Source organism: Meles meles, chromosome 16 (assembly GCF_922984935.1).
Source record: "Meles meles chromosome 16, mMelMel3.1 paternal haplotype, whole genome shotgun sequence".
In the NCBI taxonomy this organism is placed as follows: Eukaryota; Metazoa; Chordata; class Mammalia; order Carnivora; family Mustelidae; genus Meles; species Meles meles.
This window is the reverse complement of record NC_060081.1, coordinates 44,565,891-44,588,273: the sequence shown is the minus strand read 5'-3', so window position 1 is coordinate 44,588,273 and position 22,383 is coordinate 44,565,891. Positions and strand designations below refer to the sequence as shown.

The window sequence follows — 22,383 nt, the reverse complement described above, 5'->3', positions numbered from 1 at the left end:
GTACTGTCTTGATTCATGGTATGGAAAAGTCCAGAAGAAATAAATATGCTAAGACACCTTAGTTACGTGTATTAAGGAAGAGAAAAGATGGTAAGGTCTAGCATCTTTATCGGCTTGGAAATCTGCTGTATTCACTCCCACACCTTCAGCTCATCACATCGATTATTGTTTAAGGCATCTTTATCAACACATTCTTTGATGCTAACGAACATGTAAACAGAATGAGAGCAACAGGACATATAAAACTAATCCCCGCCCTCCGAGAAGCCACTGATCGTGCTCATTAAGTTTCTTTAATTGGATGCCTATAAAACTTCAGGTTCAGGATTAGAGTTCTTCTTTTGATATCAGTGTAAGATTTCCACATTATTAATTGTAGGGAAGGGTGGATTCTAAGGTTTGTGCGTTTTTTTGGTTTTGGCGGGTTTTGTTTTGTTTTGTGTTTAATTCAATTGGGGCAGTGGCCAGAAATTAAAGGGGAAAAAAAAAATCTCTAAGCTGTTGAGATTTAGTCATCGATATAGTTTTTGGAGTAAATTCGTATTTTGCTACTCCTTGCCTGGCCAGGCAACAAGTCTATTTTGTTTGGATCCGAGCAACGGTTTTGGAAAAAGAAATCGTATTGACGGTAATAGCTTAAAACATGAAATTGTTTTTATTCCCGGCTTGGAGAAATTGTAGGGCACGTCTTGCTTAGGCAATCCCTTTGACTCCAGTTTGAATACAAATGGAATACCAAAACTGCTGGGCATGTTCCCCTTATCTTCTACCCAGAGACTGATTTTATTACCATAATTGCAGGCTTGCCTGGCTTTTGGCAACGTCTCGCCTCTGAGACCCTTAATAGCCTTACAGACGGTTGCTGCTGCTCAGTGTTCTGTCTGTAAGCAGAGGGAGACCGGACTGCAGTGGAGACAGATTATGTCTCCAAAGGCTCAGTATTGCCCTGTCACCACCCAGCTGCACGCTCCTGCAACACTTGTCGTTCCAGAGCTGCGTGTGGGTCCCAGCCACCCTCCAGCAACCAGCCATTCCAACAAATGGCAGTGAATCAAGACCTATGATTCCTTTTTCTCCTTTTTGACAGATTACTGAAAGTTCCATGATTATTTATAAATATACAAGGGATGCTTTCAGGAGGGGAGAATTGTGGTGGTGGGGAATAAAGCCAGGGATGCCCTTCTAGGCATCCCACACCAGAAAAAAGATTCATATTGGCTGGCTGCAGCCTGAGGACTCTCCGGAACAGATGGTAGTACTCTTGACCTTGCATATGGAACACACAAGGCCACAGCCCAGGTCCAGCATTGGCCCAACAACTTCCTTGGACGGTCAAAGCAAGGAGAATTCCAATCTCCCTGTTCCTAGCCCACAAGGAAGGGGCTGTTGGTCTCAGGGATGGGCACAGCCTGGTGCAGCTTGGCAGAGCATCCCAGCAACTCTCAGATGTCGGCTTAGGGCGAAACTGGAAATGCATCTGCCCAGTACAGCTTGCGCTGATTACTCAGAGCACGTGTTTCTGATTCATTTGCACACAACTCATCCAGGGGGTGTTGCAAGGGCTATGTGATGGCCAAAGGAACCCAGTGAGTCTCTTATTATATTTTTTAAACAAGTTTCTCGACGTTGATTGTCTCTCAGAGCCAAGAAACTCATTCTTCCAGCCCCGTGACTTCAAAACGAGGCTCTGTAAATCCGAGAGCAAGTTCTAACCTTGGCTTTGGGATTCTCTGTTCTGACCCTGCGGGTTGGTTGAGGAGCCTGCTCACAGAGTCCGGATATGGGATGAGTGAAAGTCACAGCTGTGGACCTTGAGGACCTTGTGCTCACACCTCCACACATGTGGCAACAACCAGCCCCTGTCAGCCCCTTGCTTGCATGAGGGGATGGTATTTCTGTGACTTTTTGAGAGGCCGTGTGGCAGAGTTGTTAAGAGCATGGACTCTGGGGCTAGACTATCCACATCTGCCAGTTACCAGCTGTGTGACCTTAAGCAGATTGTTCACTTCTCTGTGAAAAGCTAATCTGTTGCTGCCTAGGTACCAAAACTCAACAGCTTGAAGCCATGACCATTGGATTGCTCGCGGTCGTGGAGGTTAGGAATTTGAACAGGGCTCCACCAGTAGAGCTGGTCTCTGGTCCACATGGTCTTGGCTGTGGTAACCCAGCTGGGCTAAAGCATCCAAGGTTGTCCCAGCTCACGTGACTGGGGCCCTGGAGCTGGCCACTTGCCTGAGGTACTTCAGTTCTCCACCAGGTGGCCTCTCTCTTCACCTGGTCTCTATGTGTAAGGCTTCCTTATCTCTAGTGGTAGGAACATTCCGAGAGAATGAGAATGGAAGCTGTAAGACCTCATAAGACTTGTCATGGTGTCACTCCTACCATATTCTACTGCACAAAGTAAGTCACAGAATGAAAGAGAGAGGAAATCCCTTCTTAATGGGAGATATAGCACACACCTGCAAGGATGGGATGAATTACTGGGGCCATCTTTGTGGATAGTCAACCATAGGGGCAATTAACAGTACCAACTTTATACAGTTGTTATGAGGATTAAATAAATTAATATATGTAGACCATTTACAAAAGTGCCTGGTACAGACTTAGTGCTCAGTAAGTGTTTGGTTTTATTATAATTACTCTGTGTTACTTCAGGGACACATATAGTACATGTTTACTGCTTGAATTAAAGACTTCCCAGCTATGTAGTCATCGGTAAATCAGGAACTCCAGTGTCCTTCCAGCCTGAGGCCCATGTACATCAGTCCTATTTGGTCATGGGGCCCACTGGGCCATCTCTAGGTGTTTTCCATCCTGTATCACCATGTAGTCTCAGCATTCCTCCATGAGAGACGCATCCATCATTTCCCTCTGCTCTCCTAGACTTTCTTCCGAGGGTACCTAGTTTGGAGGCTATAGACTCCTCATTGACTCTGGCCTGTTCTGAATTCTTCAGGTCACCATAGAGGTGGTGGACGGTCCTGACTCTGAAGCAGATAAAGATCAGCATCCAGAGAATAAGCCCAGCTGGTCAGTCCCATCCCCCGACTGGAGGGCCTGGTGGCAGAGGTCCTTGTCCTTGACGAGGGCCAACAGCGGGGACCAAGACTATAAGTACGAGAGTACCTCAGATGACAGCAACTTCCTCAACCCCCCCAGGGGGTGGGACCGTCCAGCCCCAGGCCACCGGACTTTTGAAACCAAAGAGCAGCCAGAATATGGTGAGTTTACCACCCAGTGATATAAAATTGGTGGGGAGAATAAATGAGGATGTTGAGACCTAATGGACATGGAGCCAAGCAAAACCCAGTTTACAGTATGTGGTTTTGGGTCTTCTATGAGGCATACCTCATAAAGACTTTGTTCCACAGAAGCCCCAAGAAGGCACCAGCAGCCACATTTTTCCGGAAAGACTATAATTTTTAAATCATATCAATTATCCTAGGAGAGAATTTTTTTTTTTTTTTTTTTAGTTAGGGGTCTTTGAGGTTCTGCCTCTCCCCACCCCAAGTTTTAGTTTTATTTCTAAAAATGAAGAAATCACCAAATCAACTTCCTGGTGTATTTTAGTGTAAAAATTCATACTGAAAATCAATTTAGTCCAAAGATAGGTGCCCAGCTGCTTCTTTTGAGCAGGCAGACATGTTACGTTTGACATTGGCAGTAATGCAGCCCTTGGGAGCCCACAGGAACGTGTGCTTCATGGGCTGTCAATGGAAGGCTTCAAGACAATAAATTTCAAGATGCCAAGTTGGGATTTCTAGTTTCCCAAGTGTTTAGAGGAGGAGAGGGGAGGTAACAAGCACCTTACAAACTCAGTGACTTAAATAATAGAAACTGTTTTTCACTTGGGATAGGAGACAGAGTGGGGGAAACTCAGCTCCACTCCATCATTCAAGGATCCAGGCTCCTTCCCTCTTAGAGTTCCACCAACCTCCAGGGCCTGAGTTACGCACTGAATGCTCTACATCTGGTTGGCAGCCAAGGAGACAGACAGGTGGAGCCTGGAAAAGGCACACATGCTCTTTACCATCTCGAGCTGGAAATGGTACACACCACATCCACTCAGACTCTGTTGATGACACCTGTCGTATAGTCCCCACTGAGATGCAAAGGAAGCTGGGAAACATTATGCGAGAAGGAGGAGGAGACCTGGCAAGGCTTCATGGGGAATCGTGCAGCCTGCCTTGCATTATAAGAATATCTGAGGTCATACATATGCGTCCATCATGACGGTGTTCTTGTGGCTTCACCATCAGCAGTCTTAGGAACAAAGGTTCTATGATGGGAATGACCTGTCTCGCACCATTATACTCTCCCCCTTACCTCCATCTCTCAGTAAAAAGATCAGCTCTGTGTTGGAGAGTCATTTCTGCCACTAATAGACAATACTAAGCAACTTCCAAAACAGGAAGACCTTTTTCTAAGGGCATGTCTTATGGCTGGCACCATGCTAGGCTCCAGGAATCCAAAAATTAGAAAGACACAGGTCTTCCCTAAAGGGGATCTCACCTGTCCATGGACAAGGGAGAAAAGTTGAGTGATAGAGGAAAACGGTGCCATGGTCGAAATACACATTACAGGCTAGGGGAGCAGAAAGAGAACTCCCACACTCCTAGCCAGGAGGCTTGTAAAACCTTCCCTTTTCCAGAAGAAGTAGAGTTTACCTATTTTCCAAGAGAAAAAGACTAGGGATAATTACCAACATTTATATAGCACTTCCCAAGCACTAGTCCCTCTCCATGGCATCTCACATATATTAACTTATTTAATCAGCTCTCTGAGGCAGATACCCCATTTTACAGATGGGAAAACTGAAGCCTAGAGAAGTGAAGCAACTTGACCTTGAGGCAAGTCTGAGACCTCTCAGGCAGTCTGAGCCCAGAGTCTGTTCTCTTAACCACTTTGTTATCCTGCCTCTCTGGGGAACAAAAATAATCATATCCTTTAGGACAGCAGAGTGATTATGGAAATGCATGCTTAACTGGGAAGACAGAAATGAGAGGGCAGTCCTATGGTGTTAAGCAAGGAAAATGCAGAAGATCCCTGGGTGCCAGTCCAACATGTCACAAGGTTCTGACTTAACCATTTGCCCAGCACACAGGGGACATTGTTTTGAAGACTGGAGCTCAGACCCTCCCCATCAGAATCCCCTGACTACATAATTAAAATTTACCAATCCTGGCCTCAGCCCCTTCCCTTTATACTAACAGTCATCAAGATGTGAACCCCAAATCAGCCACATCGACGTGGCCTGAGACTGCGATAGGAATGCAAATTTTCAGGCCCCAACCCCAGGCCTATTGAACCAGCCACTCTGGGCTGGATCCCCCAGATCTTGTTTGAACAAGCCCTCCAGGGGGCTCTGGTGCCCTGGGCCCACTATTCCAGAGTTGACCGTCCTCAGTCTTGGTTGTTCCTTATACTCGCCTGAGCAATTTTTTAGATCCCAATGCCCAGACTTCTCTTCAGGCCAGTTAAATTGGGATCTCTGGGGGTGCAGCCCAACATCAGGTTTTAAGAGCTCTGTGAGTATGCTCTTAAGTGGGCGTGAAGCCCAACTTGAGAGATGCTGCTATCCTTCTGCCGAACTAGAATGTCCGGGAGTGAGACCTGGAATCAGTCTTTCTTTGCTTTTTTGTTTCTTTCTTTTTGCAACCAGCTTCCCCTGATGATTCTCAGGCTCACCAGAGTTTGCAGACCACGACTAGAAACAACTTTTGCATCTAAAGCCCTTACAGAATACGCTCTGGTGAATTCATGAACATGAAGAACATAGTCCATGTCTATCTTGAGGATAGAATTCAGTTCTACTGGGACCATGACTGTGGCTGCCTCAGCCACCTTCACCATAGCTTTCTAGGCCTAGAATCCCTGTGGAGGGTCTTGCGTCTGGGTCTGACAGCAGCTCAGGGCCATGGAGAAACTCCCATCATTTATGGTTTGGGAGTATCTCTTAGTAACACCCTCATCATTGGAGTAGATCCCAGGACAGCTACTTTATCAAGAAAATCTTGTGCCTTATAATACCCCTAAAGGAATCCTTTTCAGACTATAACATGAATGCAAATAACCTGGGGGTCTTTTCCAGTGTAGCTTCTGTTGCAGTGGCTGAGGCCAGCACTGCTGGTCCTCGGACCACACTTTGAGTAGCACGACTCTATGTGGCAAATGCTCAGCAGCGGGCCCAGTGAATGAATGAATGGCTGCTTCTCTGAAGGGTTCACAAGGAACGTGTGGTTTCCAGAATTCTCTGTAGCATCAGAAGAGCTGAATACTCTTTTTTTCAATCAACAAGAAACTATTAAACAATTTCTAAGTATTTGTCCCTAGGTCTGGTGCTGTGAAGGATCCAGGGAGAGAAGGCCTGGGAAGGCGGGGTTCCAGCAGTGCAAACTTCCTGGGGTTCCAGACCCACTGCCAGGGTGTGCTGGCTAGTCTGAGGCATGCTAAACCTGCATGCAAAACCAGGAACTGGTCTTTGTGGAGGATGTTGATTTCAGATTTTTAAAGGTAGCATCTTTAGTCGGAATTTAAATGTTTGTGGCCAAAGAGTACTTAAAAAAAAAAAAAAAAACAAGTGGGGAAAAATAAATAGACTAGAATGGCATCTTTAGAGTATGTTATAAAACACACGACGGAAGCTGGTTAGACCTCTTGCTGACTGTGGGAGCACAATGGCTCTGCTTTGGACTGTATTTGAGATGCTCCATTTGAAACGCCTTCTGTAGAGATACTTAAAGTATCATCAAGGACAAGGGAAGAGTCCAGAGAAATATTTTTCTGTCAAATAGTGGTATACCATTCCCAAAACTGTTCTGAATAACCTGCAAAATCAAACCAGGTAGGCAATTCCTTACTGTAACCTGGGTTTGGGACTCTGTTCCTTACAATTCTTTGACTGGTCAGAGGCCTTTGTTAATAGAGTTCCCAGTGATTTTTGTCAAGGCTTTTTCTTTGTAATGTTGAATTATGGCCATGCAAGTGGGTGTCTTAAAAAAGAAAGGCCAATGTGGGCCAGAATTAAAGCTGCAGGGGTACTGGGGTATAGAGGAGCATACGGCAGGAGCAGAGAGACCTTGCCTCTCGTCCCAGCTCTGCCAGGTCTGAGCTGTGTGACATTAGGCAAGACCCTTAACCTCTCTGAGCCTCAGTTTCCTTATCCATAAAAGAAGGATGTTTCCACCTACCCACAGGATTATTATCGGAGCTTAATCAGTATGTTTAGACAGAGAAGCTGGTTAAAGCAGACCCTCAGTAATTGGTAGCCACTCTCATCTAAGATTAGTAATGGAGGCTTGCCCGTGACCAAGTCAAGACCAAATCACTCCAGTTGCCCAGACGCTAACCGACCCACAGATCTCTAGTGCGCTCAACCTGCTTAATCACTACCTTAAAATTTCAAACGACATGCTTGAAACCCAGCTCTCAGCCCAGTACACTGCAGATTGTTTTCTTCCCTCACTGAGCTCTTTGATGTCACAGGGACTGCTTTTTACTGTCATTGTTGTCATCTCAGCAATTACCGCTGTTCACATTCATTTTCTGCTCTGAGCTTGTTCCCTGGCAGGTGAGCAAATGAGAACAGACTTGTTTTATTAAAGCAGAAAGGAACACTGCCCTCAAAGCCTTCTGTTCTTTGCACACATTAAACAAATAGAGATTCCCCAAGAGGAGGGTCTTTCCTGGGACATTTGTCTAAGACAGTCGGCTATGGAGCCTTCAGGGTGGTGAGCTGACATGCATGCTTAGCCCTTTGTCACTAGCCTAACAGAAATGACCAGCCACGTGGTGATGGAACTGTTCGGTGCCTGATTTGGGGGGACCACATTTTAAGTTTGGAAAATAAAGGACTTTGGGAGCTTTTAAAATAAAAGCATGAAGAAAGCCACTTATTGGAATAATAAGCCCTTCATTGTTCCAGAGTCCACGACTCATCTAGAAAGCATATTTTAGGGAGAATTTTATGGTATATTTTTAACAGTTAACTTTTGCTGCTAAGAAACCACCCCCAAAATTTAGTGGCTTAAAAGAACAAATAGGTTCTCTCTTAAGAATCTGCAATTTGCCTGGACTGTTCTTCAACTCTGCCCTGGGCTGGCTGGGTCTGGAGGTCTAGGATGGCTTCCCTCAGCAATGGGGCTGCAGCCGGACAGGTGGCTGGCTAGGGTTTATGTCCAGCTGTCCCTCACCCTCCAGGTAGCCAGCCCTGGCTTTTCCCATAGTGTCGGATGAGTTCTCTACAGCAAGAGGGCAAGCACTGATGCATGAACACATTTCCAGCCTCTGTTTGCATCATATTTGCTATTTTTCCATTGACCATTGCAAGTCACATGGCCCAGGCTGGGGTGAGCAAGAGAGGACAGTAACCACAGGGTAGATATGGGGAGAAGAATTATAGAAGTCATTTTTCACGTAATCTGACGCAGTATTAACATTCAGTAATTTAGTTCCGAGAAACCAAGACCAGAAATTACCTTGTGCAAAGATTCCAGTAGAAGCCACATGGCAGGGTTAATGCTGAAATCTCAAAGTTCAAGGATATTTCCAAAAATTATCTCTCCATATTACTGCAACAGGAAGGAAAGATTGCAAGAGATTTCTAAATGGTTGCAGTCCCATTGCTTCTGCTAAGCCAAGCAGGAATACCAGTTGGCATCACTGGATTATGTACCCACCATAAAAGTGACAGGAACTCTACCTATGTACTCAGTAAACTTATTCTGACTGGCCCATCGCCCCCCCCCTCCATGAGTCTAATGACATTACACTTTTTTTTTGTGACTTTTTTTGTTGCTGTCCCCTTCAACAAAGCTGGTCTTGGTGGTACATGTAGGACGTTGTTGAGTGTGTTCATGTATGTCTGTTACCCACTGCACCTGAATGTCCCCCCGATGAGAGTGTGATATCACAGATGTTCCAGGCATAACTCTGACATTCTTGGGGAGATGACCAAGAGGCACCAGACCACAGAGGTCTTGGAGGGAGCATTCAGTGCTTCTCCCCCTGGAAGCAGCTTGTCTCTCCAGTTCTACCTATTGATGCCTACTAAGAAATGGGAGAGATGAAGACGCTCACACTGGGCAAAGAGGCCCAACTCCTTCACATGAGGCAGTAGTTTCAAACATCTGGCTTGGCTGTGTTGCTGGAAAACCATCTCTTAGAAGAAGATCATAATACAGAAAGATTCCTTCTGGGGAAAGAGGAGAAATGGACAGGGGCCCTGGGGGCAGTCAAGGTGTGGGCAAACTCTCTGCTCTGGGTTAGGGCTAAGGATACAACCATGAACAACCACCGCCCCCCCCCCCCCCAACTCCGTTTAATGGGCTGAGGAGACTCAGCGGCCCTGTGTTTGCCTGAGGAGTGTTCTGAGTGAGCACCATGTAAACAACAGCCTGGGAGGCTGGCACAGAGCCCACACTGCAGGTAGAAACATGTGTGGACTACATTCCTGCTGGGCTTACATAATAATGATCACCACGACCTATTACGAACCAAGAGGACCCCTTCCCAGCAGAGCGCATGCCTCTTGCCCCAAGCCTGGCACTGGCAGAGGCCCCAAGGCTCTAGGAAGATCTGGATAAACCAGGAGAAAATTACTACAGAGTAGAGATGCAGGACAGTCATGCTGTAGAGATCAAGGACTCAGTACTGGGACCCCGGCTTTCCTTTCTGTTACCCTTATTTCCTTGGATAAGTCCTCCCACCCCCAACCACCAGTCACACTAGGACTTACTTTTCTTTACTTTTTTTTTAAGATTTTATTTATTTATTTGACAGATGGAGATCACAAGTAGATAGAGAGGCAGGTAGAGAGAGAGAGGGGGAAGCAGGCTCCCTGCTGAGCAGAGAGCCCAATACGGGACTCGATCCCAGGACCCCGAGATCATGACCTGAGACGAAGGCAGTGGCTTAACCCACTGAGCCACCCAGGTGCCCAGTTTCTTTACTTTTAAAAAGAGAAACTAGTCTTGATAATATACCGACCTTCCTTACACCGCTCACACTCCCAAGACCCCCCCCCCCCCAATTTGGTCTACTTCTCCTTTTTTCCATACCATTTATTGGCTTCTAATGTACTGTATAACTTACTTACTTTTTGTTTAGTTATTACCTGACTCTTCTTACTAAAATATTAGTTCCACCAGGACAAAAATCTTGGAAGTTTTATTTAATGGTATTTCCCATATACCTAGAATTAAACCTGGCATATAATAGGGGCTATCCAATAAATATTCACTGGATAAATATTAAGTGATGACCTCGAAGGATCATTTCTAGCTTTACCATTATGTAGTGGTTATCTACTGCTGTATAACAAACCATCCCAAAACTCATTGGCTTAAGACAACACCAGTTTATTATTTCTCATGATTCTGTGACTCAGGAGTTCAGGCCCCACGAGGCAGTTGCTATGCTCCTCATGCATCTGCTCTATTCAGCTGTCTACTGGAAAGGGCTAGAAGGTTCAACAAGGCTTCACTCACGTATGTAGTATCTTGTGACCTGTAATATACAAGTTTAGCCTCAGCTTCTTTCACAGTGACTGGATTGCCCAGAGTGAAAGTTGGAAGCTGCCAGGCTCCTAGGGCGGAAGTCAGCTCAGATTTTAGGGAAGGGGAAATAGACTATCTCTCTCGCTCACTCACTCTTGCTCTCTCAATGAATGTATGATTGGGGAGGGAAGGAAGTGATGGTGGTCATCTTTGGAAACTACGTACCATAGTATTTGCATGATCCCATACTATACAAATGCATGCATTCTCAGTAGGCACTTACCGGGAACCTTCTAAGGGTCAGGCCCTGGCAACGTGCTGACCACCACGGTACTTGAAACCTCAGACAGAGTCCCTACTCTCACCAAGCTAATCCCTAAAATGAACTCTGGAGCCACAAGCCTTTTGACTCCAGCTGGCATCTGGTCCCCTCCAGCGGCGAGAACGATGGAAGAAGACAACTGGAAGGCTACTTGACAAGGGGGATTTGGGGACTCTTTGGGTGGCGGCTGGTGACCGTATCCCTGGCTCCCTTCCAGATTCCACAGATGGCGAGGGCGACTGGAGTCTCTGGTCTGTCTGCAGTGTCACCTGTGGGAACGGCAACCAGAAACGGACCAGGTCTTGTGGCTACGCATGTACTGCGACAGAATCTAGGACATGTGACCGTCCAAACTGCCCAGGTGGGTTTATGCAGGGGAGTGGCTCCAAGTTCAAGCGGGAGTTTTTCACTTATATTTAAACCTTAAAGAAAATCACTTTTTTAAAGGACAACCATTTCCCTAATAAGAATTCTGACCAGACTGAAGCGGTAAGAGATGAATAATGAGCTGAATGGATGCAAAGATGGGTTTCCTGAGTCTTCGGCACAATTGCAGTAGTCATGACGTAGAACACAGTGCCACAGGGCACTTGTGCAATTTCAAGGAGGGACTCTGGTTAACTTGAGCCTTTGATGCGGGATTTGTTGTGCCTTGAAGAGACACATGCTGAGAGACATTCATGGTCCCACAAGGAAGCCAGGATGAGAGGCTTCACAGACGCAGTCAGCGAGGCGTGAGAGTTACTGAAGGATCCGTGAGAGGAAACTGAGGACACTTGGCAGTTAATTATTACTTTTTTAAAAAGATGTATTTATTTACTTGAGAGGGAGAGAGAGAAAGTAAATGGGGGGAGGGGCAGAGGGTGACAGAGAATCCTGAAGCAGACTCCCCGCTGAGGTCAGTCCTAGGACTCTGAGACGCTGACCTGAACTGAAGCAGGAATCAATCCCTTAACACCTTGAGCCCCCCAGGCACCGCCAGTTAATTATTACTTGCATTGCCTACTCTGGGCAAATGCTTAAAATCTGGAGGTTCAGAAGCAAAAAATACAATAAAAATAAAAATAAACTGCATTGTCAGGGTTTTGAAAACTAAACTAATTGTAAACTTGGTGAGAGGCTGTATTGGGGGGAAAAAATCATTGTGTCTGTCTGTAGCAATTGGGTAGCAAAGTGTGGCCTGTTGTTCTACAGCATACACATTTTTACAGGGTCAAGAAGACGGAAAAGGAGAAGGAAAAGAAAAAGGGTGGGGGGGAAGAAAGATGCAACCAAGACCACATGTGACTCACAAGGCCTGAAATATTTACTCTCTGATCCTTTACAAAGCAATTTACCAACTCCTGGCCTGTGGTTTTGCATTTCATGTGTTCCCATTGCCAGGTAGAATACCAGCTTGAAATAAGATCTCAGATTCTTCTAATAAATGGCACATTCTGAATGGCCTCATCTGAAAGATATTTTAGAGACAAAGTTTGATCCCCACACGCCCAAACTTCCTTTTTCTTTCTTTTTTTAATTTAAACTCAGTTAGCCAACACATAGTACATCATTAGTTTCTGATGTAGTAGTGTTCATTGATTCATCAGTTGCATATAATACCCAGTGTTCATCACTTCATGTGCCCTCCTTAATGCCCATCACCCAGTTACCTCATCCCCCCAGCTCGCCCCTCCAGTAGCCCTCAGTTTGTTTCCTAGAGTTAAGAGTCTCTCATGGTTTGTCTCCCTCTCTGATTTCTTCCTATTCAATTTTCCCTTCCCTCCCCTATGATCCTCTGTGCTATTTATTCCTTATGTTCCACAGATGAGTGAAACTATATGATAATTGTCTTTCTCGGGTTGACTTATTTCACTTAAAATAATACTCTCCAGTTCCATCCACATCAATGTAAATGCTGGGCATTCATTCTTTCTGATGGCTGAGTAATATTCCATTTTATATAGAAACTACATCTCCTTTATCCACTCATCTGTTGAAGGACATCTGGGCTCCTTCCACAGTTTGGCTATTGTGGACATTGATGCTATGAACATTGGAGTGCAGGTGTCCCTTCTTTTCACTACATCTGTATCTTTGGGGCAAATACCCAGTAGTGCATTTACATAGGGTAGCTCTACTTTTAACTTCTTGAGGAACCTCCATACTGTTTTCCAGAGTGGTTGTCCCAGCTTGCCTTCCCACCAAGACTGTAAGAAGGTTCCCCTTTCTCTACATCCTCACCAACATTTGTTGTTTCTTGACTTGTTAATTTTAGCCATTTTGACTGGTATAAGGTGGTATCTCATTATAGTTTTGATTTGTAGTTCCCTTATGCCAAGTGATATGGAGCATTTTTTCATGTGTCTCTTGGCCATGGGTATGTCTTCTTTGGAGAAGTGTCTGTTCATGTCTCCCACCCCTTTCTTGACTTGGATTATGTGTTGTTTGGGTGTTGAGGTTGAAACAGACTTCCTTTTACTTTTTTATTCTTTTTTTTTTTTTTTTAGGAAGAGAGAGAGAGAATACAAGCGAGTGGAGTGTGGTAGAGTGGTAGAGGGGGAAGAGAGAATCTCAAGGAAGCTCCACACTCAACACAGAACCTGATGCAGGGGCTCAATCTCATAACCCTCAGATCATGACCTGAGCCAAAATCAGGAGTGTGGGGCATAACAGACTGAGCCAACCAGATGCCCCCAGACTTCCTCCTTCTACTCCTACAACTCAGTTGTTAGACCATAAGGCTGATACTTGAAACAAAAAAGAAGTGGAGGGGAGCACCTGGGTGGCTCAATCAGTTGAGGGACTACCTTGAGCTCAGATCATGATCCTGGAGTCTCAGAATCGAGTCCTGTGTCAGGCTCCCTGCTCAGTGGGGAATCTGCTTCTCCCTCTGACCCTCTCCTCTTCTTGGGCTCTCTCTCTCTCAAATAAATAAGTGAAATCTTTAAAAAAAAAAAAGTGAGGGGCACCTGGGTGGCTCAGTGGGTTAAAGCCTCTGCCTTCAGCTCAGGTCGTGGTCCCAGGGTCCTGGGATCGAGCCCCGCATCGGGTTCTCCGCTCAGCGGGGAGCCTGCTTCCTCCTCCTCTACCTGCCTCTCTGCCTACTTGTGATCTCTGTCTGTCAAATAAATAAATAAATCTATTAAAAAAAAAGTGAAAGAGCAGAGGGTTTCTGGGGGCAGAGAGGAAGGATCAGATTGGGCATGCATATGTTAACAAAGCAGCATATATAGCTGAAATTTAACAAGTGGCTATTTGGGCTCTATGTCAGCCATGTGGGTGGATTTCAGGAAGTGGAGCAACCATCAAGATGATTTTTCTGATCTTTCTCATGCTAATCATAATGAAGCTGAGTTGGATGTCTGATGTGATAGGATTTAGATAGGTGGAAATAAACCCATAAATAATAATAAGATGAGAGGTAAGAAGAGAAGGAAGACAGGAAAACAATGAAGAAGGAAGAGAAAGACAGTATGAAGAAGAAGAAAAGATGATAATGAAGATAATGGAGAATAGGATTTTTTGAGGACTTAAATATCAAGCAGATTTCTGAGGTCTTCATGTACCTTATTTCATTTAATTCCTGCAACAGCCTCATGAAGTAGATGTTTATTATTGTACCCACTCGACTGCTGTAGAAACAGGCACAGGGTTAACTTGCATGAGTCACACAAACAGCAAGAGGTCAATCTTGAGTCTGAATTCAGGCAGTCTGATTCCAAGGTCCATGTTCTTAATGATGAAACTGGTCCACTGCCACCAGGAGGAAAGATATGGGGTTCAGCCACTCATGGATACAGACAGCATTTAGTGTCTAGGCTTGGGGGCTTGCTGCTATTTTCTTTTCCCGAGCTGGTACCAGATCCAAGTCTACCCACTGGCCACCACCATTCTGAATATTTCTCTGCAACCATTCTGAATGTTGCCTTCTTGTTTTCTCTCACCACCTAGAGCAACATGCCCAGCAGGCCTGCTCCTGCGTTTTCTTCTTTTCTGACCCTGCCCTTCTTCCATCCTTTCTGCCTCTCAGTTCCTGGGCCTCCCAGTCTTTTTCAGGGCTCCTTTGAACATGAAGGATTTTTTTTTTTTTAAACAGGATCTCTTTATTTGTTTTGTTGATTCTCAGCATTACTAGAAAGAGTCATGGAGCAGGCAGTGTCCCTGGCCTGGCAGTGATTACACTGTAAAAGTTTGTCCCTTAGGTCAACCCTATAAATAAGTTCAAGGAGCCTCATGTAAAGCCAGAGAGAGCTCCTTAAAGAAATCAAGTCATGCCTCCCAGGTCACTAAGGCTCTCCACCAACATAGACTATCATGTTCCACCACCCCGGCCTCCTCAGATGTCTTAGCTAACACAGCATTCCTGTTTGTAAGGGAAGGCTGGATGAGAGTGGTAGTTTGGGGAAGGAGAGGGGAACCGGGAAGTATGAAACAAACTGGATTCAGCCCCTCAGAGCCAGTAATGACAAGCCCGGCTTACTCTCTTTGAAGCATCATGGGCAGTGCTGGACGTCCTAGAATGTGCGACATCTGCTCTTTAGCTGTGGACTACTGTATCCTCAAAATACTCCTGGGGAAATTATCAGCTAACACTCACCACTTACTTCTGTAAGTTCTTTCTTTACACATAATCCCTTGAGGGCATTTAACTATGAGGTGGGGTGCTTGTGTCTCCCCATTTTACAGATGTGAAAGCTGAGGCACTTGAAGGTTTAAGTGGCTTGACCAGGGTTACAGGCTAGTAACGATCTGAACCCTGGCAGTCAGTCCTTAAAACTGGTGTAGACCACTAGACAAAATATTAACCCCTGCCTCTAATCCAGTTTGTCACCCAGACACCACCAGACAGGTAGACTTGCAGAAGGACACGTGTCCCCTACTACCCCAAACCCCATTCCGGGCCTAGTGAATGAGTTCCTTAAGACCCATTCAGGCACATTTGGATCTGATTTCATGCTGCAAATAGTATCTGGGGTTTTAATGTATTTTATGCTCTACTACCTGCTTTTTACTCTTTCCTCTGCTGGCAAGTTCCTGCCCATGAGTAGTCATGAATACAAAGAAGGCTTTGTTCAGGTGTATTTGTTTCTTGATTTGCTAAGGAGGTGGGGGGTAACTTTTTCCATATAACTAGGGAAAAATGAGCTCCTGTCTGTGTTTAGGAATTGAAGACACCTTCAGGACAGCCGCCACCGAAGTGAGTCTGCTGGCGGGAAGCGAGGAGTTTAATGCCACCAAACTGTTTGAAGTTGGTAAGGAGACCTTTTTCCCCGTTTTTTATCCAAATATTGGTTTAATATTTTGGAGATTCCTTTTGCTTTTGCAGTGCCATCCTGTCCTAGTATCCATTTAAGTGTTTTATTTTCCTCTTACGGGGTCCAGTACTCCCAGAGAATTTCTCGCTCACCGAATATACTCTAAGCAAGAGAGAGCCATCCCGGGCCTCCTGCAGCAGGCTGGGCCGAGCAGAGCGCCCTCTGTTTCTGCCTTGCTTGCCACCCAGCTTCCATAATAAGAAGTGGGACGGGAGTGGGACAGCTCTCCCCTCAGTATGGATTCAGGCTCCAGTCGGGCCTCAGGACCCTTCTGACAGCCTTCGCGGAGTGTCCCCAAAAAGTGAGGAAATGCTGGTCTTGGTTCTGTAGCAAAAGGAAAGAAGGGGAGAAAAGGAGCTTTCTCTGTATTATGCCTGCCTCCCTCTACCACATGTATTTTTCCGTAAACCTTTGGCGTACTCTGCTACTCATCTGCTCGAAAGTGCTAGGCCAAACACAGTCTGCATGAACCAAGCCAAATGACAAGTGACAGCTAGGTGCAAGGCAAAAGCTTCCTTTTTAAAAATAGCTTCATGTGCTTCAGGATGCAATTCTGTGTTGCAGAGAGGTGAGACTCCTTCTGCCACATTACCGCGTTCTCCCCGAAACTTCGTCAGCCTCGGCAGAACAGGAGGCAGTTTGAAATTCTCTGTGACCCAGGGCTTCCACTTCAGTCCTTCACACACACAAACTACCTTTAGCGGGAGTCTTCTGCAAACACAATGCTTTTACTACCCGCCCCCCTCCCGCTGCCACCACACACACCCCTGAAAGAAATTAGAGACTATGCAGGAAATTTACACTAAATGGTAGAGCAACAAAAGTTGTCTCTTGAGGACAGAGAGCTTCTCAGGTCTCTTCCTATTGCATACCCTACAGACAGGCAGCTGATTGCTTTTTTGCAGAGGATAGGTTCAGTTGCACAAAGCCACACCTGAGGTGGGACTAAAGACACACAGAGATGAGTAGGGATGGGTGTCAGTCAGGTTCTGGGCAGAAACAAACACGACACACTGGAATCAGGTAATCAAGGCGCATTCAATGAGAGTCTGATGAGCAGGGTAGATTGGACACCAAGAAGGGATTGGACAGAACAATGGAGAACCCTAACTGTCCCTTGGCCTGAAGGGATGAGGGTAGCTGTGTAGAGAGGGCTACTACCCGCCACCATTCTGGGCTCTCAGAAGGGTGTAGCCAACCTGCAACATTGAAGGAGGAACCACAAGGACAAATGCATTGACCTCACTCTCCTCTCTCGCCCTGGTCTCTGACCAGGTCCTCCCTTTGGCTCAACCCAAAGAGCAGTCAGGGCTCTAGGGGTCCACCGATAGCATCCACATAGAACAACCTTCCAGGGGGAGGGAAAACATGGAATGAGAAGAGAGAAGGCCAAACAGAAGAAGGCTCACCCAGATGGGATACAGCTTGATCTGCACAAGGTCATTTGCCAAACCTGGTAGCACCTCGGTTAGCTGATCTGTCAAATGGTATGAGGTCACAGGGCCCCCTTATGGAGCTATTGTAGAATTAAATGAGTTCATATTGGCAGAGCATTTAGAACATGCCCATTACACTGAACATCTACCAAGTTTGATAGATAAAAATAAGTCAGTGTATGTTCTGTGGGTACATGAATTATGATAACCAAGCCATTTTCTAGGGCCTCACTGAATATTACTTCTGAACACCCTGTCCGATGGAGGAGGCCTGCCCTGGCTTTGCAGACACACATTTCCCAGGAGGAAGCCTGCATTCTCTCACTGCTGTTCAGTCAGGGGCTCACAGGGCTGGAATCTTAGAGCTCGGGCCCAAATTGAGCCTTGGCTCATCCCCTCGGGCAGGACCCTGGGCTCCGTGCTGCGGGCTCCCTGCGTTCCTCCAGCTTAATCTTCACCGTGCCTTAAGAGACGGGCATCCTTTTCATCCCCAGTTTGGAGAGGAGGATACTGAAGCACAGGGAGGGAGACTATACCTGCACGAGGGCATGAGCTAGTAGATGAACTAGAATTTGATCGCAGACAACTGAACACAAGATCCACACTCTTCCCCTTAGGCCAGGCCTTTCTGAGTGCTTGAGAGATGCCCCCCCCCCCCACCTTCATTCCACCGAGAGAAGCCTGTGTCCTCCTCCAACCTGCCCCCAACCCCTCCCCCATCCTGGCCACTTGATTCCTTCTTAGGGCACCACCAGCCTCCCAGGCATCTGGGTCAGAACAGGGAGTCATTCCTAATGTCTCTCCTCCTTTTCCCTCAAGCCCACCCAGGCCCCGCGGCCCTACTCTCTGAGCTCGCTTGATCCCTCCTGTTCCGCCCTTTCCCATTCAGACTCTGGCAACTGATACCAGCACTGAATGTATCTTCTTCCCATTCAACTCAGCCAGTAGCTGTCACTCCAAAACCTTCAGTAGTTCCCCAGTGCCCTCGGAACAAGCCTAAACTGCACAGAAGAGTCCCGCGATCTGATACCAGCAGACTTCCTGCCCTATAACCTCTGTTCCCATGACACCGAACGTGTTCCCCCAGCCCCAGACAACCCCAGCAAATTCTGTTCTGCTCAACCTTGGCGTATGCAAGTGGCCTGTTTCTGGGGCCTGTTGTTCCCATGGGCAGGGCAGAACCCACACAAACCTATCTTGGTTTTTCGAAAAAAACCAGGAATCCACATTAACAAACTGGAACCACCTCAGTCTTAAATTAGTTCAATAATTAATTAATTGACAATGAAGTCGACATCTTTTAATACTGTAAGGCCCAAATACAACAACCTCCAGGGGCAGGTTCTGGCTGGAAGCCTAGAGGGCAGTGGTCTCTGGGCCTTACTGTTAAGTTCCCTAAAAGCAGGGGCCACCTGCCTCTTCCTCTTTGAGGCATCTCATCATATGGATTTGCTTACAAGGACTGTCACTATTTGGTGTCTGTGGTTAAGAAATGAGGCCGCCAGCTCTAGCTTAATCCAGTCAGTGAGTGGCACAAATAAAACCAGGGACTTACCAGTTCTCCTTTGAGGCACTTTCCACCTTGTTACCAGATACTTAAAGAGGAGATTCCAAATTGCCCCCTGAATTAGTGTTCATTTTGTTATAGGTGTTAGCGGAGTTATCCCGCATCCTCCCTTTCTTCCTCAGATGCCTCCTAAAATTCAGGGATAATCATATCCTATATTTTCAAGAAATAAGACAGACGAAGCAATTGTAATGGTTAAACCTAGGTGATGGCAGACAGGGAGTCGCTGCTGGAGTTTCATCTCTCTACTTTTCTGTGTCTGGAATTTTTCATGGTATCACGTGGGGAGGAGGTTGCCTTGCAAATAAAGCTCCCAAGGCCAAGAGGGGTGAGCATGACCAAAGCGAGGGCCGGTGGTTCCAGGGGCCCGCAGGGATTCCCCCTGGGAGGGGAGGAGTTGACGTCAGTGTGAATCTGCCACCCCTGTTGCATATGGTGAGAGGGGTTCTCTGTGGTCTCTCTCAGACACCGACAGCTGCGAGCGTTGGATGGGCTGCAAAAGTGAGTTCTTAAAGAAGTACATGCACAAGGTCATCAACGACCTGCCCAGCTGCCCCTGCTCCTACCCCACCGAGGTGGCCTACAGCACCGCGGACATCTTCGACCGCATCAAGCGCAAGGACTTCCGCTGGAAGGACGCCAGTGGGCCCAAGGAGAAGCTGGAGATCTACAAGCCCACGGCCCGGTACTGCATTCGCTCCATGCTGTCCCTGGAGAGCACCACTCTGGCCGCCCAGCACTGTTGCTATGGCGACAACATGCAGCTCATCACCAGGGGCAAAGGAGCGGGGACCCCCAACCTCATCAGCACCGAGTTCTCAGCGGAGCTCCACTACAAGGTGGACGTCCTGCCCTGGATTATCTGCAAGGGCGACTGGAGCAGGTACAACGAGGCCCGGCCTCCCAACAACGGACAGAAGTGCACCGAGAGCCCCTCAGACGAAGATTACATCAAGCAGTTCCAAGAGGCCAGAGAGTACTAAGGAGATGTCCCCTCCGGTATTTGTGACACAAACACAGTGCGCGGATCTGCCGCCGGGGCAGGGCAGGGCCGGTCTTACCCGCATCCGTAGGTATTTGTATACACCACGAGGGTATGTTTCATAAATCACACTAGGGGTGCGCACCAGCCCCGGGTGATGGCTGTCTGAAGCCACCTTGCCATCCGAAATGCCCTTGGAATCCCTCCAAGGGGCGATGTTGGCAGGCGAATGGGGACAAAGGAGCCAGAAGAAGAACCTGGAAGCCATCGTGGGTGGGATTCAAGGCGCACCCAGATCCTGCGTTTCCTGGAGGAGCAAAGAGGGCAAAACTGAGTTGTAAACGTTATAAGCAGTTTTTATATATAACTTATTTAATATGAATGTGACTTAAGCATAACCTTTTCGCTGGAGTTGTGAAACTGTATAATCACTTCTGTGAGAGTTCAGACAGGGGCTTAAGGAGGTGGCAGAGAAGGGAATTTAGGAGTAATTTTTTTTTTTTTTTTTTTTTTTTAGCTAAATAACTCAGCAGAAGTGTCTCAAAAACAAGAAAATCCCACCTTAAACCAAATGTTCTTTAGCCATGAGGCACCCTGCTGGAGTCTTGGCTTCCAGAATATCCTTGCCTAAGATTGGATAGAGGGAGGAGGGCACGTGGGGATTTTAGGGGCAAATCTGAGGACTGGTTTTAAATAGGCTTTAAAATAAAAGGCCAATGTTAGCATAATGCTCTAATTCTACTAAAAGGCTACAGAGTGGCAGAAGTTCTGCTCATGCCTTAGTGGGAGGTTCCGAAGGCTGCGGGAAGGTCAGACATAAATACAGGTAATAGCACTTTTGCAGAAGAAAAAACAAAAGCAAAATAGATGGGGAAAGAACATGGACCTCATTTCATCTATTTTATTCTAATACTGTCGTAACAATTTTTTTTCTCCACCAATATATCACCAGTAAATACATATAAAAAGAGTAGGGGGACTCAAATCTATAAAATTTCTAATTTTTTATGTTTTAAGAAAGGGGGAAAAAACAACATTATTTTTGTAAAGTATTTATTGAGTCACTGAGGCTTGTGCATCAAGCAATTGTAATATGACCTGGTTATGTAGTGTGGAACTTAGGACAAACAAAGAGTTTGTTCTTATGCAATCTTTACTTGCAAAACTCCAGGAAAAGAGAATATATCATAAAATCATAATAAAATGTGTTACCTGCAATAAATGTGTTACCTGCAAATATTTATGATGCAAATACCATAAAGAACAAGCCCAGGGCATCAAGGCAGGAGAGAGGTAGGTTCAGACCAGGTGGGAATAAAAGGCTCATTGATTGACTTGATGGTGGGTAGTATAACTCACGACATCTTTGGCACCAAGAATGTCAAGCCAGTCTTCAGGAGGCTGAATTCATTGACACACAGGTAAGTTTTTGCCCACTCAGAGCTAAGAAAGAGCTAAGAAAAGCAGGCTAGAGCAAAGGCTTAAGACAGTCCAGTGGAGGGACGTCTGGGTGGTTCATTTGGTTAAGCATCCAACTCTTAATTTTGGAGCAGATCCTAATCTCAGGGTCATGAGATTGAGCCCCGTGTCGGTCTCCATGCTGGTCTTGAAGCTTGCCTAAGGTTCTCTTTCTCCCCCTTTCTCTGCCCCTCCCTACTTCCCCCCATCTATGCCTTTCAAAAAAAAAAAAAAAGAAGAAGAAGAAGAGGAAGAGGAAAGGACAATCCAGATCAGATGAGCAGGACTGCTTCCAGACAAAATTGTGCAATGATAGAAGTAGAACTACTCATCATGCAGATTATTCTTTTTCCAGATGAGAAAACCAAAACCCAGGGGAAAAAATGAATCACACTGGACCCATCTTTCATTTCCTAGCCTAATGCTCTTTCTTTTTTTTTTTTTAATTATTTATTTATTATTTATTTTTTAATAAACATATGATGTATTTTTATTCCCAGGGGTACAGATCTGTGAATTGCCAGGTTTACACACTTCACAGCACTCACGATAGCACATACCCTCCCCAATGTCCATAACCCCCCTCCCCCTCTCCCAACCCCCCCTCCCTCTAGCAACCCTCAGTTTGTTTTGTGAGATTAAGAGTCACTTATGGTTTCTCTCCCTCCCAATCCCATCTTGTTTCATTTATTCTTCTCCTATCCCCCTGACCCCCTATGTTGCATCTCCACGTCCTCATATCAGGGAGATCATATGATAGTTGTCTTTCTCCGATTGACTTATTTCACTAAGCATGATACCCTCTAGTTCCATCCACATTGTCGC

At 46.1% G+C, this 22,383-nt stretch overlaps 1 protein-coding gene across 1 annotated transcript in view; it reads left to right on the top strand.

Moving 5' to 3' along the window:
* The window catches only part of ISM1 (isthmin 1), a 75,430-nt gene extending 54,126 nt beyond the window's left edge, over window positions 1-21,304 (top strand). Inside the window, exons 3-6 of the mRNA XM_045980084.1 lie at window positions 2,957-3,221; window positions 11,036-11,179; window positions 15,963-16,052; window positions 19,584-21,304. Of these exons, the coding sequence (XP_045836040.1) occupies window positions 2,957-3,221; window positions 11,036-11,179; window positions 15,963-16,052; window positions 19,584-20,101 (1,017 nt within the window). The 3' untranslated portion in view covers window positions 20,102-21,304. The remainder of the gene's footprint in view (window positions 1-2,956; window positions 3,222-11,035; window positions 11,180-15,962; window positions 16,053-19,583) is intronic.
* The last annotated feature ends 1,079 nt before the right edge of the window (window positions 21,305-22,383 follow it).